The sequence below is a fragment of the Carassius auratus genome, chromosome 44, assembly GCF_003368295.1.
Source record: "Carassius auratus strain Wakin chromosome 44, ASM336829v1, whole genome shotgun sequence".
In the NCBI taxonomy this organism is placed as follows: Eukaryota; Metazoa; Chordata; class Actinopteri; order Cypriniformes; family Cyprinidae; genus Carassius; species Carassius auratus.
In genome coordinates, this window is record NC_039286.1 from 5,796,168 (window position 1) to 5,823,964 (window position 27,797).

The following is a 27,797-nucleotide window of genomic DNA, read 5'->3' on the forward strand; positions in this document are numbered from 1 at the left end:
CCACTAGGCTTCATCCAATGGGTAACAAGTAATTTAAACTATCAAAGGCCTATGAAAAACCGGCTTATAGCTACTTACATTGATAGTGCATGAAATTTTTAACGATTCACATGTTTTTAATGCATTACAAATAGTTACATTGGACAATACATGCGAAGCCATTTTGTTTGAATTAATGTTTTGATCACAACAATTTTGTTCGCAATTACAAAAATGTAAATAGTCACAATCCAATGTAAATAAAATTATAAATATTGCAAATTTCAGCAATCATGGATTTATTTATTTTTTTATTCAATGACACGATAATGTATAATGATTGCGATAATTGTAACATGCGTTGTACATTTCATAACGACGTTGCAACAAAATTGACTAATTAGTTTAACAGGTTGTTCTTTATATATGAGACTTTGTGTGCAGTTTTAAGGGTTGTCAGGCCATGGGTGATGAAAAGTGGCTGACTTTCTTTCGAGTATTTTGATTTTCTAGTGGCTAAAATAGTACTAACCTAGTAAGTCGGCAATTTTATGTTATACGTAAAATAATTTCCATTCTTAATGTTTTAGAAGATTACCTTATGTTGTTAAAAAAATAAGTACTTACACTATACTTATTAAATTATGGACACAAATTTTCATTCAACTGTTAAGAAAATTCAAGTGTCCTTCTTACACTATAAGATAAAGTTCATAACTAAAATGGCATAGCCACATTAAACTTGTGCGTCACTTGTGTGTTTACTTCTATTAAAATGAATGAGAGTGAGAATACAAGCATGTGAAGATGTTTCATATTTTGCTGCGTATCAAAATACAGTTTGGAGCTATTTATATTGCGAAACAATATTTGACCAACAATTTAACTTAATGCCGCAAACTGACCATTTAACTCAAAACGCCCTCTATGGGTGCTGTGCAGTAATACACACAGCAAACAGATGCAAAGACACTGCTTAGTGTATTTATCTTGTACCAATTTGTATTTGAAATTGTTGGTCTTGAACCTGTTGTATGGAAGATATTTCTACAGACATTGTATTTTGTTTCCTCCTGGGCTAGACAACACAGAAATGACAATAAACCACTTCATTGGACTATACTTTATTGACCAATCAGCACCCAGTACCAGAACTATTTGCTATACAAAAGTTGATATGAGCTTAAATGACCCTCTGAGGCAAATACGTTACAAACGGATTTGGAGCATCCAAACATTTTTCTTTCCCTGATGCCATTTTCTAATAGCATTCTTGGTCTTGATTGTTTCGCTGATGTAAAATCTATTTTTTATTATTTAGATGATCATAAATCAGGAACAAAGACATTTTACTAAAACAGTGATGCACAGGCATTCAAAGATGGATTGTACTAACTGGAGCTGTATCATCGAACTCAAGTTGTTTTCAAACAGTGCATGCCACAACATACAAATTATGATTATTATAATCAGTTGTTTCTAACATGTCTTTTTCTTATCTGGAGATGATCATGAGCCTTCAAGATCCTTGGCAAAATATGACGAAATCTGTTCGGAATGTGAAAGATGAAACCGTACTCCAGATACAAAGTTGCATGGACTGTAAATACTACATACTATGCTCCAAAGTTATGAAGAGCTAATCGGAACATGTCATTGGTGCAGACCCATTTGTTATCTACATTCTTCAGCAAGAAGACTTGCTGAAAGCCCATAACTTGGTCTTGATCAGCCTGTAAAATTATGCAAAAACAGTATTAATGTTTGTGTTTTTTTTAGTCATATTAAAAGGAATAGCTCACATAATCATTACAGTTTGCTGAAAATGTATTCACCCTTGGCTATTCAAGATGTAAATGAGTTTTTGTTTATTCATCAAAACGGATCTGGAGAATTTAGCATTACATGACTTGGATCAGCTGATAAAAACAGTACAATAATCCACAAGTTATCTTTTTGTCAATTAATTTATGTATTTGAGGTGTTTTAACTTTGTTCTGAGGATTATTGTTATATTTTTATCAGCTGTTTGGACTCTTTTTCTGACGGCACCCATTCACTGCAGAACATCCATTGTGGGGCTGCACGATTATGAAAAAAATCATAAATTTCTATTATTCTCTTGAAATTGCAATTATTAATTACGATAATCACAATTTACATTGAATGATGTTTATACCATTGTTTGATGCAACTGCATGCCGTATTTTTATATGAAAATGAGCTGAAAACACTAACTGGAAAAAACTTTAGTGCTTTTCTATAGTATTAAGCCTCAAATGTCAAATATACATCAGATTGATTTCATCTTTAAATTATAAAAAAATATATATATATATGCATGGTATTATAATGTTATACTAAAACAAGGAAAACACCTTAAAATAAAATGTAGAAAGAAAAAAAACATATCTTAAGCATGCATAATAACATAAGTGGACTTTGAACGATTAATTGCCGTTTAGAACGAATACCTAATTGTGGCATGCATAATTGTAATCGCGATTACAAATTCAATTAATTGTGCAAACCTAATCCATTGGTGAGCAAGTGATGTAATACTAAATTTCTCCAAATCTGTTCAGATGAAGAAACAAACTCGTGTACATTTTGGATGTCCTGAGGATGAGTACGTTACACTTAGAGCAGATTTTCATTTTTGGGTGAACTATTCCTTTAAGACATGTAACAGCACAGATATAATTTGTATCATTTTGTATCACACTGAACAAAAAGTGCATTAATCTACTAATTAAATCTTAATTTGAACAGCTGTCTGATGTCTCAGAACTGCTTAAATAAATGCAGTCTTACTTTGAGCTGGCCCATCACCATACTCATGACACAGCTGTCTGGAGTGGGGTGATGGTCCTGAGCGGTGATGCTGTGCTGAATGGACTGAAAGGGAAGGCTCTGCAAACGGGCACATGCTGTTAGATAGAATCAGGAAGACGGTATGACAGTGATGACAGCTGTAAAAGAAGTTAACTTACAGTTAGTTTGGTCATGATTGCGGTCTTCCCTTGAAACCCCTCTCCTTCCCATGTCAAACAGGAAGCATCGGTCTAGAGGAGAAAAAAATGTAATATCATAATTAATATAAAGGCTTAGAATGGAGTACTTAAACACACTAATCTTCAGCTAAAACACAATAAAGACCGAGTAAAACCTATAATAATACGGGGTTCGGAACCTAAAATCATCCCGCGTTCACCGTCAGTCATTTTCCTCGCTCTATTTCACTCACATACAGATCAGAGAGCTTCACGCGGTCTGTATCAAACTGCTGATAATAGTGTTGCACGAATCCACTGCCGATTTGCTCCCATATTGGTTTTTCTGCCATGGTCTTTCGCTGTATTAAAGTCCCTGTGCAACTTCGAACAGACAAATTCCCACGTGGAGCCGAATCTGCAAACAAACGCTGGAAATAAACAGTTTGATCGCAAAGTTAAACGAAAGTATATCATATATCTTATCATATCTGATCAAATAGTCATTCCAAATAACCTCGTGTTTAAAATATTATTGATGTAGATATTATTTTCAAAATTAAAAATGACTGATGGCAACGCTACCTGGGCTGTGTAACTTCGCGCCTCATTGGCCGGAACCAGGAGCAGCGATGAAAGAGTTAACGGCAGATCTGAGATCAGCTGTTAAGAGAGTAGGGGAATCAGTTCAGTGCAAATGTTGGGGAAATTGGATTTATTTTGTGGTCATACGAAACAAGTGCACAACCGTTGTTTGCTAAGATTTTTTTTATAACAATTATATGCATGTGACTTTAAACACTAGACAAAAGAATTTGAAACAACTGTTTATTCAGAATATACAGAACAACACTTTACAGTTTAAGGTATAAATTATGCAAACAACAAAAATATTAATAATAATAACCATTAAAAAATTGTAAAACAAAAAAAAAAAATCACCTTCGCTTTATAGTAATATTAACAATATAATAGACTTTAAAAAAAAGGAAGTGGATTTATACATAAAATGTGTAATTTTTTAGAACCTCAAATAATTTTGGAGCATTTTGTAAGAATGTAAAAGCAAAAACTGGGCGTGTGACATTGTTATTAAATGTTCTATTCATTATTGTTCATATCCATTCATGTCTATTCAGTAGTTCACCTATGTACACAAATTGTCACTTCAGTGTCTATCCATTCATTCTTTGGGTCACGGACATATAGCTTCTCATTATAGAGTATTTACACAAGCAGAGTTGCACAGCTATTATTATTATCTCTATATTTGGATATAAATATATCTCTAGACTTGTATTTTTATTTATTAGCTTTAGAAATATTTTATACATTTTTAAAACAAGTTATAATATTTATAACAATATTTTATACAATTATTAGAATTGTTGTATTATCTATTATATGTATATCCTTGAAATGTACGCCTTATGTTGTGTTTTGATGTCAAGCACAATGTAACAACAGACCTTTAAAAGACTTTTATTATGCCATAATTTCTGAAGTCGCTTGTTTAGGGCTTTGGGATCGCCTGTCCGTGTACGATTACATGCATACGGTTCTTTTGTACCAAAACGTGCACTTAAATATGTTTAAAGGTATTACATTTATTTTATAGTTATATGACAATTAAACAACAAAAGAACACAATCGACAGTATTTCTTTCTAGATTATATCTACCCGGCACAAAACGGACAGCCAGAAATTCGCAACTTTCTGAAGAAGACTTATTACGTGTTGTTTTTCGCTGATGTGTTTACTGTATTCGTAGAAGTTCAATGTAAAATCATGTCTGGGTCTCAAGGAGTCACTGCTTTGTGTGAAAATCCCACTGAAGTGTTTCTAGATGTTTCTAAATTGCTCATTACATACGCGGACAATATTCTTAGGTAAGTGTTCCGGGTGGAATGTTGTCATGCCTGATTATTGGAACCGGCGGTCTCTTCTGTCTGTAGGTATGCTGTCTATCAGACAGTCTGTACAACCATCTTGTTTTCTTATTCTACATTCATCATATTGTACGCGATCTGTAGGCTACATATGATTTCTATCGCATTCTTCAGCATTTTTTTTGTGTGTAACGTTATGTGTGCTTTGTAGAAACCCAAATGAGGATAAATACAGATCAATCCGTATCGGAAACCCAACATTTTCCACGAAGCTTCTGCCTGTCAAAGGAGCAGTTGAATGTCTCTTTGAGATGGGATTTGAGGAGGTTGGTGCCCTGCACATGACTAATATATATATACAGAAATAATGGTTTTCTATTTTAATATATTTTCAAATATAATGTATTCCTGTGATGTAAAGCGGAATTTTCAGCATCATTACTCTAGTCTTCAGTATTACACAAACCATAAGAAATAATTCGACTATTTATTATCAGTGTTGGAAAAAGTTGTGCTGCTTAATATTTTTCGAAACCTTTTATATTTTTTTTTCAGGATTATTTGTTGAATAAAGTAAAAAAAAAAACATCATTTATTTAAAATAAAAATATTTTCTAACAATATAAGTCTTTATTATCACTTTTTATCAATTTAAAACTTCCTTGCTGAGTAAAAGCATTCATTCATTTAAAAAAAAAATGACTGACCCCAAACTTTTGAATGGTAGTTTATATTGTTACAAAATATAATTAATAATAATTTTTAATAATTTGTACATTTAGCAGATGCTTTTATCCAAAGCAACTTACAGTGCATTCAGGTTATAATTTTTTACCTAATGTGTTCCCTGGGAGTCGAACCAACAACCTTTCGCTGCTAACGCAATGCTCTACCACTTGAGCCACAAGAACGAAAAGATCTCTAGAACACAAAAAAAAGGATCAAGTTCCAAAAAAAACATTAAGCAGTACAACTATTTCCAACATCAGCCTATTAGAATGATTTCTAAAGGGTCATGTGACACTGAAGACTAGAGTGAGGATGCTGAAAGTTTTGCAGCTTTGCACCACAGGAATTATTTATATTTTAAAGTATGTTAAAACCATTATTTGAAATTGCAGTAATATTTCACAGTATGACTGTTGTTTCTGTATGTCTGTTCAAATAAATCCAACTATACATATAAAAGCATCATAACATGTCAGGTTTGTTTTTTGTATGTGTATGTGTATGTGTTTTTTATATGTTAGGCTGAAACCCACCTGGTGTTTCCTAAGTCTGCATCTGTGGAGAGGCTGAAGCAGGTGCGGGAGACAATTGCATCTGAAAGGGACCAGAGACTTGGTGCGAGTAAAGCTGCATCCAGCCAACAAAGTGCCAGGGTTCCTCCAAGTCCTGCCCCACCACCACCACCACCCTCCGCTTCTTCTGCAGGCTCTGCTTCTGCTGCCGCCGTGCCTACACCTGCACCAGCTGCTCTGCCATTCACAGTCAGTATCTTTTATCCTCCCTAACTCTCAGTTTTCTTTGTATAGGGTTAGGGTCCTATTTGCAGGTTCTTTTTAAGGATGATATCATACATTAGATTTTCCATTTACATCATACTTTCTGCACAACCATTTAAAAGTAAATTAATAATGTTCTTTTTCATACTCTTTTCATCTTGTTTTTTTGGCGTATTAGTCAAGCAGCGTGACATTTCTTAGGACTCTACAGTCAAACTTACAGCATGTGTTGATATACGAGAGCCCTGAATTGCAGCAGAAGGCTCTGAACTGCATACCTCATGAACTGCTCAGGACCAGGGCTAAAGAACGCTTGAAACAAGCCAAGGATGCAGATCCAGGTTAGCAAGATACGCTGTCATTTTACGTCAGTTTGACAGTTTTCTATAAAAACATGTTGATATTCTTTAGAATATGATTTTTAAAAATGACTCATTTAAATGTTTTAGACAAAGGCATTTTGAACAATCTGTTGAAACCTGGATGAAATGAAGACACCAGACTAATGTTAATGTTAATGTCTTCCACTCTCAGCATGTACTCTAGGTGAGGAGGACATGTTAGTTCTCGATCTGTTGCAGTGGTTCAAAGGGGACTTCTTTTCCTGGGTGGACAATCTGCCATGCAGCCGATGTGGAGGTGCAACCCAGCCTTCTGGACCCCTCCCCCCCTCAAGTGATGACCTACGCTGGGACGCTGGTCGTGTAGAGAACCACTTCTGTCACACCTGCCAGCTCTCCACTAGATTCCCAAGGTGCATCTGCTTTTTCATTACTTTCAGCAGGCTGCACTGGCGATAAATGTAGTACAAATCTTTAAGGTTCAGTATCCTCTATGGATTATTTTGCAATTTTATTCTGTATTCTTCCTGTTTAATTAATGAATAGGCATAAAGGAATAATTCACCCAAAAATGTTGTCATCATTTACTCACCCCTGCGAATCTGTATAACTTTCTATCCTGTATTCTGTATCAAAATTACAACAATAGCACTAAAGTAGTCCGTGTTCCTCTCAAATAGCAATGTTATCTATGTCAATACAATTGCAAATTGACTTTTATTTCCCCTTTCCAAGGTACAATCACCCAGAGAAGCTTCTGGAGACCAGGAAAGGGCGTTGTGGGGAATGGGCCAACTGTTTCACGCTGCTCTGCCGAGCTTTAGGCCTCGAGGCCAGATATATCTGGGACAGCACGGGTACAAATCTTGCAGCATTACTGTACCACACTTCTAGAATTTGGAGATAGAAGAACTCCGTTTTGTCCTGCTTTCAGATCACGTGTGGACTGAGGTGTACTCTCAGTCACAGCAACGCTGGCTACACTGTGACCCTTGTGAGAACACGTGCGATAAACCACTCCTGTATGAAGTCGGCTGGGGGAAGAAACTCTCCTACATCCTGGCATTCTCTAAGGACCAGGTTGTGGATGTGACATGGAGGTACTCCTGTAAACACCCAGAGGTCCTTTCCAGACGCACACAGGTACAGGAGATATGGCTGCTTCATAAGCTTAACGGTCTCAACGCTACGGTACGTTTCTCATTTTCATGCCCTCATCCAAAGCTTCTTTCATGATTGCCTCAAATAAATGAATCTGACTGTCATTACCACTTCATACCTGTAGAGGCAGCGGTCTCTAGGAGCAGAGAGGAAGCAGCAGCTGTTGCAAAGACTCCTGGTCGAGCTGGTGGAGTTTATTTCTCCCAAAACGTCTAAATCTGGAGAGCTGGGAGGTCGCATCTCAGGATCTCTGGCTTGGAGGGTGGCTCGAGGGGAGTCTGGAGCAAGAAACACTGAAGTGGTGAAGATGCTTGTCTATAAAAGTCATTTTTACTGATTATGCCTTTGGAGTGATTTTCTGTGTGTGTGTATGTATATTAACTTACCTTTTATGCATGTTTTCTCACAGGATGCACAGGAATGTGTCTTCATTCCTACAGAATCTGAAAAGGAAAAGAAGTTGTTCCACATTTCCTACAATGTAATCAAAAACTGTTACTTCAGACAGAGCAATGGCCAAGAGACTATCCCAGGATGGCAGAGAGGTGCTTGGAGGACAGAAAATATGTTCAGGAAAGAAGAGCAAGACTGGCAGATGGTTGGTTTCTTTTAGCTGTTTATTTTTTGAAAATCACACACACACAAAAAAACTTTCTTTATATAATCACTATTAGGGATAAATTGTGTTTTATGTCTTTTTAATTTTTTTAATTAATGGTACATTTGATGTTACATTGAATTTCTTGATTGTATCATCACAGTTTATTTGTTATTTTCTATTTAATTTTATTTATCATGTTGTTCAATATTAATCTGTTAGTATTGCTTGTTTAGTTGTATACTCTTATTTTCTATAAGTTCATGATGTGTTCCCATTTTCTTATTTTGGTTGAGTAATTGATTTATAATACACTACTGCTTAAAAGTTTGGGGTCGGTAAAATCTTTCAGGGTTTTTGAAAGAAATGTTTTATGCTCACCAAGACTTCATTTATGTTTAACAATACAATAAAAACAGTATTATTGTGAAATATTACAGTTAAAAATGTTTTCTATTTTAATATATTTTTAAATGTCATTTATTCCTTAGGTTTTCAGCAGTCATACTCGTTTTTGTAGAAACCATGATACAGTTTTTCAGAATTTTTTAAATGAATAGAAAGTTAAAAGGTACATAATTTATTTGAAATTGTAACCTTTTGTTACATTATAAATGTCTAATAAAAGTATTCTTAGTCTGATCTTAGTGCCAATAGGCCATCAAATCAAAGTCAGTATCGACCTATCGTACCAGAATTACAGTATCGGTGCATTTCTACGTGTAGGTCTTTCTATCATATTACAGATTGTCCTCCTAAAAATCATATTGTGCTGGTTCTGTGATTGTACTGTAGGTGTATTTGGCACGAACAGAGGGCTCTTCCTCCGGGAGGATAAGCTGGAAGTTTAACTGCGCTCCAGTAGGGATGAAGATAAAGTCTGCTTCGGTCCGAGCCTTCAGCCAGACCTTCCATTCAGGCAGCATTCGCTGGAGTTTACGATCCGCCGAGACCACCATAGAGTTCCCTGGAGGTATGAGTCTCACCGTTTGATGCATCGGCTCTGTGCTTTGTGTATTAGGGGGAATCACTGCGCTCTGCTTTCAAGAGCTCACTTCTGAAATAGGTTTTTAAATGTAACATGATTGCTGCTAATTAAGCTTGATTATAATATTAGTAATCGGTTTGTTTTCACAGATGGTGAACTGCACTCCTCTTCAAGCCTGTCCGGAGGCAAAGAGCTGATCGTGGAGGCGGAGCTCACAGGAGGAGAGGGTGAAGTGTCATGGCAACACGCTCAGCTCTTCAGGCAGAGTTTAAAAGACACCGAGAAAGTTTTATTTGAAATTTTGGTTGAAATGGAAGAGTCTTAGCATTTACACATCTCTTGACAGTACTCATTTGAAATTCTAAGAAAATGTTTCATCATTATTCAGATGCAACGTTGCAATCAAGGTTTTTTTTTTTTTTTTTTACATCCAGCATCAACACTTACCTGCATGTGTTCTTTGCTTTGTTGTCCACTAGCCAGAAATATTTCACTGTGAATTACTCTGGAAAACTGGGAAGTTCTGAAAAGTGAACCGTTGTATTGTAACATGTCAAATAAATGTAATTTTGGATGGGAGCAGATTTGGAAATGAAAAATCTGGTATTGTTCTTACTATTTTATTTGTGAGTTTTAGGGATCACTGTTGCACATTTGAAAACTGACTGTACATCATACTTTCCTGTACATAAGTGAAATGATATGACCTTTTAGCCATAAATTAAATGATTTTGTACTCAAATCTCTAGCTTTGATACAGAAATGGGAAAATACAATTTGTTTTGAGTTAAGAAATCTACAAGCACAGTGTGATGTTGAGTAAGCCCACTGTAATAAAATCTTAGTTTGTCAAACAATTCTAAATAATACAAAAATAACAGTCTTCGGTAAATAGCAGGATCAGAGCACAGACTGACAAGCTGGTGTGGAACACTGCAAAAACAGACAAACAGAGGGACGTTATACTTAAAGGGGTCAGGAACTCTTTTTATTATTATAAATATTATTTAAAAAAAGCAAATAAGCTTTCTTTACTTGGCTTTACAGTATTGGAAACACCGTTGAGATCGCTGTGCTACATGGTGAAATGCTAGACTAGACCATGAAGTTTTGCACAAATCCAGGAGCTCCAGTCTGTTGACTCATTTTCAGTAAAGACATAAAAAGATGCATGCATTTTCTGCAACATGCTTAAATTGGTCAGTCGACAAAAAATGGCATCCGAATAAATGATATAATATACATAAACGTGTAACAACTCAAGAAATGGATGATTTCTGTATCTAAAAACAAGAGAGAAAAAAAAAACATTTGTGCAACATTAACCTCTACTAAAACAAGTCTTAACACAAAAGTAGACATTTCTTTCACATTAGTTGCTTTGAAGATTTAATGATTCTATAAAATATGCTTTGTCTTTAAAAGCAACGGTACAAAGACCTTAAAATAGCTTTATTCCCCGTTCCCCTCAAATGTAGTACAAAGCCCATCTCCTAAGTATTTAAAAATACAAATATTCTAGAAAACAACAATAGTGCGTGTCATTGCATGCTTCATCTTTACATACAAAGACTGTATGATTTCATTAGAAGCACAGCCATAACGATGAAGCATATTAAGACTATTTTCTTTCACTGGACCGGGAATGTTCCTCATTACACCACGTCACATACACGCTCTGGTTAAGACCACAGATGTGCAAGTTTCTGATCAGGAATCTTCCATCTTCTCAACACTAGTAGTTATCACCATTTCTTTAGGTTTAATAATAAATAAGAGCTCTTTGAAGGTACAATATTAGATAATTAGAGTCATTTTTTCATGGTTGAGTTGTAGGCCACATCCTTCTCTACTATATAAAATATACAGTTTTTCATAAAATGTATCTGTAAAAACAGATTTTCACTATTATATACACACTAGCAAGAACACATGCACTCCAAACGCATCCAACCGTACATACAGTAAAATTGTTCCGTAGTTTTGGCAGAAGAAATTTTTAAGACTTTTCACATATGACGGTCACGCGGATATTCACAGGTTCTGAAGACTTCTCTTTAAAGAAATGGTTCACCCGACAATGAAAATGTATTCACCCTCCGGCCATCCAGGATGTAGATGTGTATCATGTTCTTCGGAACAGATTTGAGGAAGTTTAGCATTCTGTCACTTGATCACTAATGGAAGTGAATGGGTGCCGTCAGAATGAGATTTCAAACAAGGTGTTAAAAACATCACAATTATTCACAAGTAACCCACACGACTCCAGTCCAGCGATAAGTACCTTGTGATGCCTTGATGGATTTATTTAATTAATAAGCTGGAACGGGTGTGGATTACTTGTGATGCTTTTAACAGATATGTAGACTCTCATTCTGATGGCACCCATTTACTGCTGAAGATCCACTGGTGGGCGAGTGATGTATTGTTAAATTTCACCAAACTTTCACCAAAATCTTGGCTGGTCTGAGGTTGAGTACATTTTTAGCAAATTTAAATTTTGGGGTCAACTATTCCTTCAAACGTCTTAATTTCAGATAACCCTCCTTTTGATGCGATGAGTTATATAGATGATAAATGTAGAGAAAAAGAGGTAGAGGGGGAAACAGGCTACTTGGCCCCCTAGCTGGATTACTTGAGGTTGAGGCCCATCTCTTTGATCTTGGTGTAGAAGAATTTCTCAAGTAGGTTGGCACATTTGTAGTACTCGCTTTCGGGAGGGTTGTACTCTCGGCAGTTAGTGAAGATCCTCTGCATGTCGGCCATGAACAGCTTCCGTGTGGTATAGTAACGACTCTTCAGACGCTCGCTCATCGTCTTCAAGTCTACAATGCACAATAACAGTCAAGCATTTCATGCTCAAAAGTATGAAGCATAACAAGCACTGTGTATAAGTGATCTTTGTGTACCCATAGGGAAGCGGATGACTTGGTAATAACCAGGTGCCTCGTTCTTCTTTACAGGCTCCATGAAGGGCCATGCATTCTGGTGGGACTGCGTAGTACATAATATGTTCCTCATTATTTGTTGTATGGTCTTTCATAAATATAGTTTTTGAAACATGTGGGCACTGCAGATATGCATTACCTTGACCTGCTGTAAGATGTTCTTTAAGGTGCTGTGCAACTGGTCTGGATCCTTCAGCTCTTTGCTGTGAAAAATGATGCAAAAATTAAACAAACTAAATGTTTCCATAAGATTTGTTTAGCTGTGACTCACACTTACCTCTTCACTAAAGGCTTCCAGCCCGTCTCACCTGTCCAAAGACAAGTAAACAGTAAAATTTCAATTCAATTTATTATTTATTTAATATATTTATTATTATGAAATTGAATCTTAAGTCAAATATTTATTCACTTCGGTGGCCCTTGGACGTGGTAGTTACGTTGCTGTCTATGCAGAGTCAGAAAGCTCTTGGATTTCATCAAAAATGATTGATTTCTTACAGGTTTGGAACGACATGAGGGTGAGTAATTAATTTTCATTTTTGGGTGAACTATCGCTTTAATAAATTTATTTTGCAAAGACTGAAAAGTGACAGGAAATGTTTGATTTCCATTTTAAAGAAATGCTGTTCTTTTGAAGTTTCTATTCATCTTAGCATTCTGACAAAAAATAAATAAATAAATAACAAACAGCAAAACTGTTGAAATTTCTTAACATTGAGAATGCTGAAGAAATGTTTCTTGTGCTGCAACTTAAAAATTCAGTTTTGCCATCATTGAAATAAATTACATCTTAAAATATATTCAAATAAAACACATTTAAAAAAATATTATCATTTCTGATATTAGAATTATTATGATTTGTATAATAAAACTAATAAAATATTGTATTATTATTATTATTATTATGCATTTATTATTATTTATTTTGTAGTGAGACATACGGATTCCTGGAATGCTCTCAATGGCAATCTGACGAACTCCCTCTTTAAAACAGGACAGGCCAGGGTAGACTTTCCGAATCTGTGCTTGCTTGCGCTCTATAAGCTTCTTAATGATCTGAGAGACAGGGTGAGATAAGAGGTAGAAAACCCTTTAGGCAATAACAGAATGATGAACTGAGTCACCTCTCTGACACACCTCAGATCTCATGCACACACATACACACACACACACACACACAGACCTCTTTCTGTTTCTTGATGATGACAGAGAACTCAGTGTAAGGGATGCAGGAGTTCAGTTCACAGCCCATGAGTGTGGCCCCCTCGTAGTCTTTAATGTAGCCCACATACTTAGACTTAGGCACTTTAATGTCCTTAGAGAATCCCTGACATGAAGCAAGAAAAACTAAATAAGATATATACTTAAAGTGAAACAAAATCCTCCTTGGCAGCATAATTCACCATCCTCTTTAGCACTGACCTGCTTCTTGAAGTAGCCAATGGCATATTCATCAGCATAGGTGAGAAAGTTGAGAATTTCGTGCTTGATGTGATACTCCTTCAAATGGTTCATGAGGTGAGTTCCATAACCCTTAAGCAGCAATCAAATTAATAAAGATCAAGTTAGCAATGAGTGAAAAGAATAAGAATAATAATAATGGGAATGCATCACAATATTTATAAGACAACACACCTTGACTTGCTCATTTGAGGTGACGGCACAGAACACAATCTCAGTGAAGCCCTGAGTTGGAAACATCCGGAAACAGATTCCCCCAATAACACGGCCATCTTTAATCAGAGACAGAGTCTTGTGTTTCCTGTGTAAAGAGGAAGTACATTGACTCATTACAAGGTTATGCCACAGTTCACAGATGACAGTAGGTTAACATTAACCAGATCAAACAATTAGAATACAGTTGATATCTAAACCAAGTTGACGGTACAAAAGGATAGTCTAACCAGAAGTTTTAATCATTTGCTCACTCAAGTTAAGCTTGTTTCTTCTGTTGAACATAAAATAAGATATTTTGAAAAATGATGGTAACTAAACAGTTGCTGGTAGCCACTGTCTTTCACAGTATTTTTTCTCCCACTATGATAATCAATAGTTACCAAAAACCTTTTTTGTGCTCAACAGAAGAAAGAAACTCATACAGGTTTGGAATAACTTCTGGGTGAGTAAATGATGACAACATTTGAATTTTTGTGTAAACTATCCATTTAACAGTCAACTTGTTAAGTTACAAGTTAAATCTAAAGTTCTGTCATGAAACTCTAGATGGCACAGTCCGATAGGTTCTAACTCATTTTGATATAATGACATCATTATTCAAATGGCTCAGCTGATTGGCTCTTTTCGTATAAGAGGCTAATGACGCTTAACATTGAAATACCCGGTTAGGGCTTGCTGTAGCAGTTGCAGCATGCTTCAGAATCCCTCCAACTTCCCCAGCTCCACCTGTATAGATCTGCTACAGGTGGAGTTCATGTATGTTATATATGTTTTTTTTTCCGTGTATGTTGTATGTCCAGCAGCAGCAGTATTTCTTACATGCTCACAACAGCACGTCTGTGGATGTATAGGCAGTATCAAGTCCTTGGTACTTGCTCTGCCGCAGCAGCAGCATAGCAGATCTCAATAACAGATATAAGCAAATAACAGATATAAGCATTTATTCGTCCGGAGAGCCATCCTGTTTATGAATTCAGCCCGGAGGAGTAGACAGACTATAACTATTAAATAGTGATGGGGGTTATTATTATTATTATTATTATTATATGTATAGTATTGCTTGTTTTTGATGATGTTGTTGCTGAAATGGGGTTGGTTATGAAATTGTTGATATATTAATTGTTGATATATTATGAAATTGTCAGATTTTACTTTAACAAGGGCCAGTAACATTAAATATTTCTTACGTGTTTTTGTCTTGTATTTATGTATCTGTGACTGTTCTGTGTTTATCTTGCTGCAAAACCAATTGCCCTATGGGGACAAATAAAGTCTAAAGTCTAAAAGATCTATTCCGCCAAGACCAAACACATTAACTCGGTCATGTACATTACAACGCTAAACTCTCTGAGAGTTGTCATGAAAGAACTACACCTTTAAAATGTCAGAAAACACCAGATTTCAAGCTTTAATCCTCTATGGCAGGTTTGTCACTAAAGGCATCAGAATTTTGATGTCTTAAGTACATTAAAATGGTTAATGGAAAGAAACATACGGGTCAAAGACGAGGCGTGTGATGTATTCTTTAGGCATACGAGGCAGCTGGTGTGAGAACACATTCTGCAGACCAACAAGCCACATGAGGATCTTCTTATTGGGCTTTTGGTTGAGGGAGTTTCCAATGACATGGAACTCGATGACGCCACGTCTCTCCTCTATTCGAGCAGCTTCATCACGCGCAGAATGAGCTGAGAGAAGACTGGTCTAAGAGAAAAACCGAGTAAAAGATTGTGTTTGCTCTAGTATCTGTGATATGAGCTTTAGCACTGCCATCCATCAGATACAAAATACATAACACACTATGTTTACCTCTGGTCCCAGCATGGCAGTAGGGTCTGTAATGGTAGACATGACTTCATTAATTAATTCCATAGGAATGTCACCGACCACACGTGGTCGTTTGCTGTCCTCATGAGACAACGGCTCAGAAGGCTTTCGCTTTTCTCCACCTACATATGTGCACATATTTTATATGTTTACTTACATGTCACCTTCATAAAAGAACTGCAAATTTACAGATGTCTTGTTAAATTATTATAATGTTAACTTAAAATCCCAGGAAGCCCCTTAAGTTTAAAAACTGTAATGTTGTAAAATGTCATTACAATTTAAAATAATGGTTTCAAATACTTATTGAAATTTCATTTTTAATTACTCCACATGATCCTTTGTAAATCATTCTAAAATGGCTATTATATTTTAGGAAACTGTGATACATCTTTTTAGGATTCTTTGATCAATTCAAATGTCAAATGAACAGCATTTATTTGAAATCTTTTGTAATGTTAAAAAACCTTTGATGTCACTTCTGATCAATTTTAAGCATCCCTGCTGAATGCAAGTATGATTTCTTAAAAACAAAACGTGTAGTTCTCATCATTAAGACTACATAAATGACAAAGTGATTTTCTAGCAATTCTAATCATTTATTAAATAAAATGTTAGAAAATAAGTTAACACCTGGATTGGGCTCCAAAGCGGATGCTGTTTTCCGGGCCGGGCTTACGCTGCCTCCTCCAGCCAGCTCCACTGGGGCGGGACTACTGCTGTAGTACAAGGGGCGGGTTGGGGGTGGAGCACTGATCACTGCACCAATCAGAAAAGAGAAAAGTCTCTTTACATAGCCACGCCACACAGACAACTGATTAAAATGAACTCTAACGCTGCTAATCACCTGTGGGTATCTGTCCACCTGATAAACAGACCATGAAGTCTTCACTCCAGATGGGTGAATTATGACTATAAACCTCTTCCTCCAGCATAGACAGAAACCTGCGCAGAACACACACACATTCACATACACATAATATCGACCTGTTATTCGTAGAGGTTTCTGTTTGTGTGCTTACTTGGGGAAATGTGTGAGAATGAGAGTGCGTTTCTCAGGTGGTAGTTTGTCTTTCTCCTGCCGGGCCTGTTCCAGCAGCTGCTTCCTCATAACAGTGAACACGGAGCGCAGAAAAGTGCGGCCGAAAATCTGCGTGGCCTCATACCGAGGGAGACTGTCACAGAACTGCGGCACGTTACAATAACACAGCCATCTGCAACACGAACACAATTTTTAATTGGACCTTTCCTTTAGCGTTTAATATAGCTTTCTGTGCATGTAAATTATCTGCAAAGTTACAAAGGGAGATAATCTCTCCAAAAGATAACCCTTCATGCAAATGTACTTGTATTCTAGCAGTCCCAAAAGTAAAATTATGACCTGTAGGTTAGCTTTATATGGGTATTTTTAAATATAAATAAGGCCAATTGTTATCTTTAAATGACAATAAGGTACAAAAAAGAAGAGAAAAACTATATCTAGTTTCTCTCTCTAGGGAAACTCAAAACCTAACAGTCACCTGGTGTAATTGACTTTATAACCAGCCACATCATCATCAGGTGCTCTTTGCCTCCTTTGTGAGGGAGTCTCTAGCTGCCAGTAGTTGATCTGGTTGAGGAACATCTTTGCGAGCTCCACAATTGTTTGCCTCTCCTTGGAAGGTAGGTGGCTAAACTTGTACTGCACAAAGTTGTTCACACCCTGCAATAAAAACAACACATGAAAAAAAATAACCAAGACACCAAGAACACCAAGAACAAAAGACGTCCGGAATGTATTTAATGATATCAGAGGTTCTTCAGAAAGTCCCGTTTCATAAGCCGGTTTCAGAATTAAGCTGCTATTGACCTCACAGGAGATTTAACTGTTTTCGCACCTTTACAATTCCTGACACTGACACTATGTTTGAATGTGATGGGATGGAAAAAGCTGACCAAATATTGTTACCGATACTGTTACCATATTCCATTGACAAAATCCATATTGATCATAAATTATTTGTTACCTATGGTGATTACAGCCTTGCAATGTAAGCAGCTACCTGTTCAATGCTTGGTTTTTCAAAAGGTGGGCTTTCCACAGCTTCTACCACCGGCCTTCCCATCTGCAGGATGCATTTCCGTAGCAACTAAGACATTTTCAACAAATACAAGTAGGTAAAACTGACAAATAGTAGCAAATAGAATAAACACTGCAGAATGTAAATATATATTAATATACACTACTGTTCAAAACTTTCAGGTCACTTTTTTTTAAAAATAAATGAACACTTTAATTTAGCAACTTAAGAACATATTTAATTGATCAAAAGTTACAGGAAAAACATTTATAATGTTACAAAAGATTTCCATTTCAAATAAATGCTGTTCAAACTTTCTATTCATCAAAGAATCATGAGAAAATATATCAGCGCTTCCAAAAAAACATTAAGAAACACTACTGTTTACAATAGAAATCTAATAAGAAATGTTCAGATGAAATCTGAAGCATCATGTTACACTGAAGACTTAATTATTGGCTGCTGAAAATTCAGCTTTGCGTTACAGGAATAAATTATATTTTTAAATATATTAAAATAGAAATCACTTCTTTAAAGTTGTACTAATAATTCAAAATATTAATCTGGTAAGCATACAAGATCTATTTCAAAAACATTACAAATCATACTGACCCCAAATTTTTGGTAATTACATTAATTGTAAAACATAAACCTTAAGTGATCTATATTTTTTATATTTCCATAACAGGGAGTCACACACTGAGGTGCACATAAGCACCACTTCACAATGTGCAACAACACACAAGAACTCACTTTGAACAGAGAAAAGTAAACTTGTTTAGTGTCTGGATCCTCTTCTTTATGGACACATGTGTACAAGTACTCCACATCCAGTACAATTCCAAGCAGTCTGTTCACCTCCTCCTCCGAAACATTCTCTAGGTGAGTCACATGGTCACCTGGCCAGGAACACAAAAGAATACAATTGTGACTTTGTAAGAAGCCTTGCCACTGAATCATAAACAGTACAATATAAAACTGTTGACTGTAAGCAATTGATTAAAAATAAAAACATATTTTTGGAGCTTATTCCAAAATATTCAAATATGTAGTTTCTTGAAAGGGTTATAGATTATACTAAACATCCATTTCTTTACGGATGACAGGAATGGGATTTTATCTTCCAGAATTCTATAATTACACAAACAGTCATTACCGAGGGCGTGGCTGCAGCTTCTACAGGGCTCCTTTAAATTGACAGCAATTGGCTGCTCAGCCCTGGGCGGGGTTGGAGGGGGCGGAGTTGGTGGTGGGTTTTGACTCTTCCAGCCATTACACTTACAAGCTCCTTCAGCCTGTGTGAGGACAAAACAGATCAGCCACAAAATAAGACCTCACTACATTAGGAATATGTTCATACTAATAAAATAAACATGTTGAAGCACTGCACAGAAACCAATAGAATCTTACATTATTACATCAAAAAAGTGTGCATAGAAAATTCCTATCTATGTTTAATGTGTTTGCAATACTGATGGAGGGCCAAATTACTTTAAATTAATTCATGAAATATATGTTGAAAACATTCATAAACACGCTGGAGTGTGAAAGGTACGGAGGCCCGCACATGAACAAAAAAAAAAATATATATATATATTCTGCATGATTTACCTCGATGTACTAAAATGTGCACATTACCATTTCATTCCCTCGTTATGCTAAATCATGAGCACAATTTATAAATCAAGGGAATGACTTCATAAATTGTCCACACAATTTAGCCTACAATTTTTTTTCCTGCATGCCATGAGCAGGGCTCCATAGAAAGTGACGCCCACTATTGTATGACACACAACAACTGTAATCCTGCAAAGTAAAGTTAAAAGACACAATCTGCCTGTGCTTAAATGAAAAATCAATCCAAAGATAATGAAAAATGAAGGCAAATCTAATGCTAAAATAAAATATAATGGACATTATTCAATTATTTTTGGTCCTTTAATAAGCAATTTAATTGTTTTTACTGTTTTATTAATTTAATTATGTATTTATCGATTTATTTAAATATTTTAGCATTTGAGTAATTTGGCCCTCCACACGTTTCGTGTGTGCCTGATCTGCCAACAATGAGCAGACAACGCCCCCCAGCAACAGACCCCGCCCTCAGTAACAGTCCACGCCCCTTCAGCAGCTGTCATTCTGTCAAAACAAAGACGCCGCTCTCTCCTCTTGAGTAATAAACTTCAGATTGGGTCTCTAGTTCTGGCAGAACTCCTGCACGAAAGCCCCATGAAACTCTAGTTTGACTTGACAAAATACATTAGAAAAATCTTCGTTCATTGTTAAAAGAAAAAAAATAATTTACAACCCTCCAAGAGTACCCAATATTCACGTCATGATGCACACTAAGGGAAAACACAGCGGTATTATCGCTGCAGATCACGGAAATGACGAGCTCACTGATATTTGTTTTGTTGTGCATTAATTTAAGTGGCTAAAGCACGAAAAAAAACATGGAAGACAAAGCAATGGCTTTTTGTGCTGTGCTTGCAAATTAAAGAGTGTGTAAAGTAAGGAAATAGCTAGTTTCAGCTATCAGATAAACGAATAAAAGTGAGCCTTTCCTTCGCACTGTGCACGTAAACAATGTTTTTATATCTCTAATGTACCTTGCACGAGGAATATACACCGAGTTTCTCCAGTTTCTTCGGACGCGGGGAGGAGCGGAGCTGCGCCTTCTTGACGGCGATACGTGCAGAACCGTCAGAAGCGCCCGAACACTCGGTTCCACCGACACCTGGAGCAGCCGGAGCCGAGCCCGCCGCGCCCACCGCCGGGGAGCCCTGAGGGATCCCCGCGCTCTCCGACATCGAGCCTGCTTCCGCGCTCCGACTCGAATCCTCGAAGTCCGCCCGCTGTAATCGCTCTCTCTACCCTTCAACAGCGGGATCAGACATGGCGTTCATCCCTGCTTTTTTTATTTGACATTGTAAATCTACCTCGTCTCCGCTAGGGGAGGCATACAATGAATATCCCGTTGTGATTCGGAGAGGGATACAAAAATGTCATGTTTCTAAAATATCCTTTCAAGGTCAAAAACATGAAAAGCATCAGACATGGTTTGTAGAGACATTCTTAAATGACTAGCTCGAAACTTCTCCCCAAAACCTCTCTAAAACCAACCTGACCGGGCCAACGAGCCTGGCTGGTTTAAATGATTTTTATTAGCAGAGATCTGGATGTGCAGCCACTTGCATGAATAACATGCTTGCGATCCAATCAGGGCCTAGTCCTAGTGTCATCTCTTTAATAAACATACTTCAGACCTGCATACCTCTCCAAAACTATTACAAATTGTTTTAGTAATTGAAATAAACCAGAAAATAAAATATAAGGTGAAAATAAAAATAAATAATAATAATAATAAAATAAAATTCCATTGCAACTAACTGAAATAATTTTAAGTGAAAGGACTAAACAATTATGAAAATTAAAAGTAAAATAAAAATGAACAATGCATAACCATAAAAAATAATAAAATGTCAAATGCATAAATTACTAAAAAGTAAAATTTTAAATAAACTGAAAATACAAGTACATAAATAATACGATTTAAATACTTATCACCTGTCAACAAAAATAAACAAGGGCATTCATAAAGCAGACAAGTCTCACTAGAAGGAAGTAGGAAAATACTTTGTCATATGAATCTTATCTGCACTCAGCCATAGAATAAAAATCAGTCCTTTATGAGCAAACAAATGTGTTGTGACTCAAGGTACAATTTACTTATTATGGGTCATTATCACAAACAAATGCTATTACACAAGAATCTGCACTGTGATGGCAATTCCACTCAGTGATCAGACTAGAAGTTAATTTGGCCCACAGAACACACAATATTAACAATACCATATATGAGAAATGTATTTGATACATTAACAGTAATATTTAGGTAATTGCATTTTTAATCTCAAAGGGGGAATGCTTTAAAAAAAAGAGAGACAAAAATTTGATGTAGCAGCGAATTTATGTGGTACCAGTATCCTGAAAGGTAGAAGATCAAGAGAATGTTAAAAGAGTATGTGTTGTCCGATACTGGGAAGAAAAGCAGAAGAACTATCATAATCTGTTGATGTGGACACGGTTTAGTGACAAAAACATTTGTGAACGTTTTTGTGAACATTACAAGACAGACCACTAAAGAAAAGCTTTTTTTTTTTTTCTTGTTAATAACACTACATACATTTTTATAAGACCACCATTGATTATAATTTATCCATTTGTGAAAAAGAAACAAAACTTCAAACCCCTATCAAAGCAATTCTTGGTTACTGTACAATTGTTTTTTTTTTTTTTTTGTTACATTTTTTATTATTATCTAACTCCTTATCAAGCATTAGTCCTGCAACAGTAAATGGAAAAGACGAATACATTGCAACACCCTATTTACAGTAAATTATTTATATATATATTTATATCACTCTGGCTGTACTTGCAAGAGATAATAATCCAGACCAAAAATTAGTGCAAGGCATGGAGTAAGAAACACCTGGGTGAGTTAGAACCAGAAGAATGTGATCAAGAGAGAGTGACTGGTGCATGTCTGTGAAAGGAAAGTTACTTATCGTGTGTAGATGTTTGTTTTTTGTTTAGGCCTTTTATGCCGAATGATAGCACAGCCACATATTCACTCAGTTATAGGACAGTGCCGATAATCCTGCTGAAAACACTGAAGGCTTGCTAACTGGTGAGAGAATAATAAGGGGGCGGGATCTTGGCTATGTGTGTGTGTTTGTGTGGTTAAGAAGGAGGTGGGCTTTTTGCTGGCGTCCCAGCCTCAGGAAGTGGGCAGTCTGCCACTGAACAGAGCTGCTGGGACATCCAGAATCAGAGAGGGAAAGAGCAGGGAAACGAGACGGGGTGGAGCAAAGGGTCGGGTAATTTGTCACGTCCTCTCTCACCATGTGTGCTGTTGTATAAGGTTAAAACTTTGATTTACCTTTTTCAGGCTTTGTAGTGATACATGCATCCACTATTCTGAAAAGTACATTTACATAAAACTAAATCATAAAAAAAAGATGAAAACAGATTTGAGAAAAAGAAGCAAATAGAGTTCTGAATTATGACAGGGCAGGTGAACCCTTGCAGAGGCCCCACCCCTTTATCTTGGTCAGGCAAATGGCATTCAGAGATTTTCTTTTCTTTTTTTTTTTTTTGATTGATGTCTGTGACGGCATATATTACAGTTTGGAGACAAGGCATAACCTTAAGCATGAATACAGTAAGAGGCCTGGGTCTTTACAGAAAAACAACAAAACAAAAATACTGTAGATACATGGGTGGGGCAGAGCTTTTGTTACAGCGTAAGAGAGTCGTGGAAAATGGGGAAAGCGGAGGCATTTCATTAGTTAGTCGAAAACCAAGTTGGAGGGCGGGACCTTGCGTTAGTTGTTGCGGTAACAGAGTTTGGTGAGGGGGGGATTTGTTTTGCTAGTTGCTGCAGCAGGGGGCCTTAGTGGGTTGGGCTGTCTCTGTGAGGTCCACGCCCCTACTCCGCCCACTGCTGACTCCGGCAGCTTGGGGCTCATTCTTAGGCAACCTTTTCGCTGAAGAGAAACAAAACAAGAAATTAACACTATAATACTTCTTAATTTTGCTGACTCTATCAGATAAAAAAACAGTTATATGTAAAAATGTTATTACAGTTTAAAATAACTTTTTTCTATTTTAAAATATTTTCAAATGAAATTTACTCCTGCGATGGCAAAGCAGAATTTTCACACGATGCTTCAGAAATCATTCTAATATGATGATTTGGTGCTCCAGAAACATCTCTTATTATTATCAACGTTCATTTATGCTTTATGACATAAATTTGAAAATCAAATGTAATAATCTATTAATTAATAAAACACCTCAGCACCAAAGCATCACAAAGAATACAATGTTGCATTTACAAGAACTAATAAATACTTTAAATCATCACTAAGCCAGGCTTTACTATAAAATAAAAACTAACCGATGGCCATGAAGATCTCATTGACATTCATGGAGGTCTTTGCTGATGTCTCCATGAACAGCAAACTGTTGTCATCTGCATAAGACTGAGCATCCTGTAGAAATAAAATGGCTCAGGTGAGGGAGAGGGCAATGGTCAGAAATAATAATAAAAATTAAGAAAAACCTCTCTCTGGTCTTGTTGTGAAGTCATGTATACCTGGAAGTCCACAGCTCTCTTGTTGGCAAGGTCAGCCTTGTTTCCAGACAGTGCGATGACAATGTTTGGACTGGCCTGCCTCTGAAGCTCCTTGACCCAGTTCTTTGCTCTTGCAAACGACTCCTTCAAGGGGAAGAAAACAAATGGCACAATAACAGAAGCAGAGATATGACAAACGTGAAAATAATTGGTCATAAATCAATACTGTTCATTCATATAGTGCTTGAGTCAGATCTACTCACTTCATTGGTGATGTCATAAACTACAATGGCCGCCTGGGCACCTCTATAGTACATGGGGGCCAAACTGTGGTAGCGCTCCTGTCCGGCTGTGTCCCAAATCTCAAACTTTACCGTTGTGTCATCTAAGCACACCGTCTGTGTAAGGAAGGCAGCTAGAGGCAAAAGAGAAAAGTCGTTGAGAACACGTTTAAACAGGTACACATACATTTAAAAACAAAAATCCCCTACCTCCTATTGTGCTTTCCTGAAACTCATGAAACTGCCCCTTGACGAAGCGCAGTACAAGGCTGGACTTTCCCACAGCCGATTCTCCTAACAAGACCAGTTTAAACTGGCAGATCTTATTGCCCGCGTTGGACCCGTTGGGGCGTGTTGCTCCTCCCCTATTGGCCATGACAGTCCTCAATCACCCCGTCTCCTTTAAGCGGTCACACACACACTGAGAGCTGTCCCAGTACTGGCTGCACAGGACAACATGTAACCAAAAAAGAGAAATGAAAAAGAGCACTTTCATGTTGACTATAGACAAAGATCTTTTCTTTCTTCTCTTTTTCTCTATTCAGAGCACTCAAACAGGGAATCGCTCATCTTGGCTATAGCGATAATGGCTAGTAACTCAAATGCTATTTTTGGTTTTTGAGATATGCACGTTTAGACTAAAAACACAGGATTATACAAAAATGTTAATTACAAATCTTGGTCTTTGACAACTACACTGCCAATTACACTGTTTTGCTTCACAATATAATAAATTCACTATAGAATTTCTATGATTTTGCCATTGGGTAAGGATTATTGCTTTTATAAGCCATGTCAGCAGTTAGGCTATCTTCATTAGAAAAACAATAAATAATAAAAATCATACAATTAACAAATACATCAGCTGTCATCCATTTAAATTAAAAACAGTCCAAAAAAAAAGTTTGGTAAGGATTATTAAAAATCATTCTGTTTCAGAATGATCGAATTATTCAATACTGAAACAGTTTTATAAATTCAATGACAAAAATTGATTCAAATAACTCAAAAAAATTAATCAGTAATATAGTTTTATGACTGCAATTTAAGGAAATAATTTAAAATAAAATAAAAGTTGTTTATTAAGACTACAAACTATTTTAAAGTAAACACAATGCATCACAATTTCTACAAAAGTATTACGCAGCACAATATTTTCAATCTGTATTATAAGAAGAAATGAGAATTAATTTCTAGAGCTCCAACTCAACACACTAAAATACTTTTCTGAAAGATGATGTGACACTCAAGTCTGAAGCACTCAGTTCTACATTGCCATCACAGGAATGAAAAACATTTTAAAATAGATTCAAATAAATGATTAAATATATTCCAAATATCACTACAGACTGTAAGCATGCACCAAAAACACCGAAAACTGCTGTTTGATTGAACATAACTTAACATTTCTGAAAATCCTTGCAGAAGTAAATGTCTGTACCCATGGTAACCAATTCTAGCACAGAATGTCCTGAGTAAGCAGTCAAAACAAGCATGCTCATTTAGCCCGATGCAACAATTCAACAGCTAGTGAAATATCATGTCACTTCCCAATGAACCTCAGCCTTCGGCGCAACTACACATACCTGAGATCCAATACCAGAGAGACAGGCATCAACTCAAATGACAGTAATAAAACTCCAGGAATCTGATATTTACTGTGGCAGTGACCTCAAAGCTTAAAACAGCATGGAAAACACTTTCCCTGTCAAAACTGCACAGTTACTGCTATTGTGAAATAGGAGAATATAAAAACAGACCCCTGATGCTTGTGTGGCGTTGCACCATCATAAGCTGATCTTTCTATAAGAGAAAACAAGATCTGCTTTGACACTCGCATCAAAATCAACAACAGGATCTCTATCTGCATAACAGGACATAAACCACCTCCTTAAGAAGCAAGCCTGGTATGTCTGGTTTAAGACGCCAAGCATGCCAAATCTGCTGTTTTCATCCATTTGGTATGTGCAGCAGCTGATACAACAACCACATTTGTCTTTTCACATTTTCTCAGAGTGCATTGGCAAGGCTAACATACAAAATTCCAAAAGCGAAACAAAAAGCACGGTTTATGAAACAAGTCATTGCATTGCTTAAGTCACATCACCTGTGAGAGGTTTTACTCAACTGCTGCTGGTCAGATTGTGGTCTCATTATGACAGGCCGAACAAAAACCAACCTGTGATTTCTGTTGAAAGTTGACACAAAGTCATACGGTCCATGAATCATCCACCCAAAATAAACCTGTATTATGAACACCACAGCACTAGTCTATAAACCTAAAGAAGAGCAAGTCGACATTGGTTAGACTTAAATTCACCCAGCTTAAACAATTCCTCTATTTTTTATCACACCCCTGAGCCTCAAGCCAAGGGACAAGCAGTCTTGTTCCTCGCAAAGACAGCCCACATCAGGTCAGATGCCAAGTCTGTTAAAACTCAATTATCGGCCATATAAGTTACCTCTAAGCATCAGATAATAACGACGATATAATAAGCTGATAAGAAACTTCAGTTTAACTCCAGCCTTCCCACCCTGTTTGCACCCAAACTGCATTCCCACATAAGCATCAGCTAAGCAGACCACTAGAAATATAGATACGCGCTTCTAAGGGAACAAAGCCCAGTATAATGTATATATGACGTTGAAGAGTTCAGGTTAGATGACTTATGTACGTCAGGCTGAATAAGGACAAGGGGCCTGTAACATTTTGACGAAATCTAGCAAGCTAAAGTGGCTAACTAGCTTGAGGGATACGCCAATCCAGAAAACGGCACATTCAACGGATCTATTCTGTGTATTTTTACCTGAATGTCAGCCGACAGGTTGCGTGAACTGATTCCCGACGACGGAGCGCTCAAATTCTTGAGATGTTTTCCTTTTTATTGGGGTCAGTTAGTGGGAATTTTACCAACCCCGATCAAGTCTCCTCCTTTCTTTTCTCTCTCGCAACTTCCCCTTTAGAACCAAAACACAAACAAGCGTTTCCGCCCCTCGTGCCACGTCAGATGACACTTCCGCCCTGCAATGACGTGCTTCCTCCGCGTGAAACATCCTCGGTGGATGTTTGAAGCAGTCTGGTTCCCTCTCGAGCTTAACGGAGAAATGTCTCCGTGATGTCTCGTTCCCGCTCTCAGGGAACCGAGGTTACGATAGTAACCGGTGATGTTTCTCATACACCTAGCTGTCAGCTTGTTTTAATCTATTTGCTATTATTGAGCTATGATGTTTATTGTATCTATCTATCAGCCATCAGAAACATTCATTCTCACGTGCAGTTACAATGTCTATCAACAGATGGCGCAAGGATGCTGTTTTAGGCAAAGATTTTGCTTCAAAAATGTCTGGACAACAACAGCTAAATTTTAACTGTCAGTCATTTCAGATGTTTTGGCAAAAAAGAAAAAAGA

General features: G+C 36.8%; 4 protein-coding genes across 7 annotated transcripts; 1 reads left to right on the forward strand and 3 right to left on the reverse strand.

Moving 5' to 3' along the window:
• Window positions 1-1,087: 1,087 nt before the first annotated feature.
• On the reverse strand, window positions 1,088-3,664 carry LOC113062244 (nuclear transport factor 2-like). 2 transcript variants are annotated; one of them, XM_026231959.1, is made up of 5 exons: window positions 3,558-3,664; window positions 3,227-3,390; window positions 2,973-3,044; window positions 2,794-2,892; window positions 1,088-1,712 (listed from the first exon to the last, which is right to left on the reverse strand). In XM_026231959.1, the coding sequence occupies exons 2-5, from the start codon at window positions 3,323-3,325 to the stop codon at window positions 1,596-1,598; spliced, it is 387 nt and encodes a 128-aa protein (XP_026087744.1). In that variant the 5' UTR covers window positions 3,326-3,390; window positions 3,558-3,664; the 3' UTR covers window positions 1,088-1,595. The 2 variants fall into 2 exon arrangements, with proteins under 2 accessions (XP_026087744.1, XP_026087745.1); XM_026231960.1 differs by having other exon boundaries at window positions 3,227-3,403; window positions 3,558-3,639.
• Window positions 3,665-4,478: 814 nt separating this feature from the next.
• Window positions 4,479-10,054, forward strand: LOC113062246 (peptide-N(4)-(N-acetyl-beta-glucosaminyl)asparagine amidase). Of its 3 annotated transcripts, none has more exons than XM_026231963.1 (11): window positions 4,479-4,862; window positions 5,074-5,188; window positions 6,113-6,352; window positions 6,546-6,708; window positions 6,902-7,121; window positions 7,444-7,565; window positions 7,643-7,899; window positions 7,994-8,170; window positions 8,279-8,467; window positions 9,263-9,440; window positions 9,605-10,054. In XM_026231963.1, exons 1-11 carry the CDS (start codon window positions 4,762-4,764, stop codon window positions 9,778-9,780), a joined length of 1,938 nt encoding a protein of 645 aa, XP_026087748.1. In that variant the 5' UTR covers window positions 4,479-4,761; the 3' UTR covers window positions 9,781-10,054. The 3 variants fall into 3 exon arrangements, with proteins under 3 accessions (XP_026087748.1, XP_026087750.1, XP_026087749.1); XM_026231965.1 differs by having other exon boundaries at window positions 4,719-4,928; XM_026231964.1 differs by lacking the exon at window positions 4,479-4,862 and adding an exon at window positions 4,866-4,924.
• Window positions 10,055-10,411: 357 nt separating this feature from the next.
• Window positions 10,412-21,262, reverse strand: LOC113062245 (histone acetyltransferase KAT2B-like). The gene is made up of 18 exons (XM_026231961.1): window positions 20,577-21,262; window positions 19,124-19,262; window positions 18,721-18,866; window positions 17,950-18,036; window positions 17,428-17,609; window positions 16,930-17,121; window positions 16,755-16,852; window positions 16,541-16,666; window positions 15,890-16,029; window positions 15,576-15,784; window positions 14,039-14,165; window positions 13,826-13,936; window positions 13,587-13,730; window positions 13,345-13,459; window positions 12,681-12,711; window positions 12,543-12,606; window positions 12,365-12,449; window positions 10,412-12,280 (listed from the first exon to the last, which is right to left on the reverse strand). Exons 1-18 carry the CDS (start codon window positions 20,775-20,777, stop codon window positions 12,087-12,089), a joined length of 2,391 nt encoding a protein of 796 aa, XP_026087746.1. The 5' UTR covers window positions 20,778-21,262; the 3' UTR covers window positions 10,412-12,086.
• Window positions 21,263-21,671: 409 nt separating this feature from the next.
• Window positions 21,672-27,362, reverse strand: LOC113062247 (ras-related protein Rab-5A-like). The gene is made up of 6 exons (XM_026231966.1): window positions 27,195-27,362; window positions 24,598-24,830; window positions 24,370-24,521; window positions 24,128-24,250; window positions 23,930-24,023; window positions 21,672-23,516 (listed from the first exon to the last, which is right to left on the reverse strand). Exons 2-6 carry the CDS (start codon window positions 24,761-24,763, stop codon window positions 23,401-23,403), a joined length of 651 nt encoding a protein of 216 aa, XP_026087751.1. The 5' UTR covers window positions 24,764-24,830; window positions 27,195-27,362; the 3' UTR covers window positions 21,672-23,400.
• Between the last annotated feature and the right edge of the window lie 435 nt (window positions 27,363-27,797).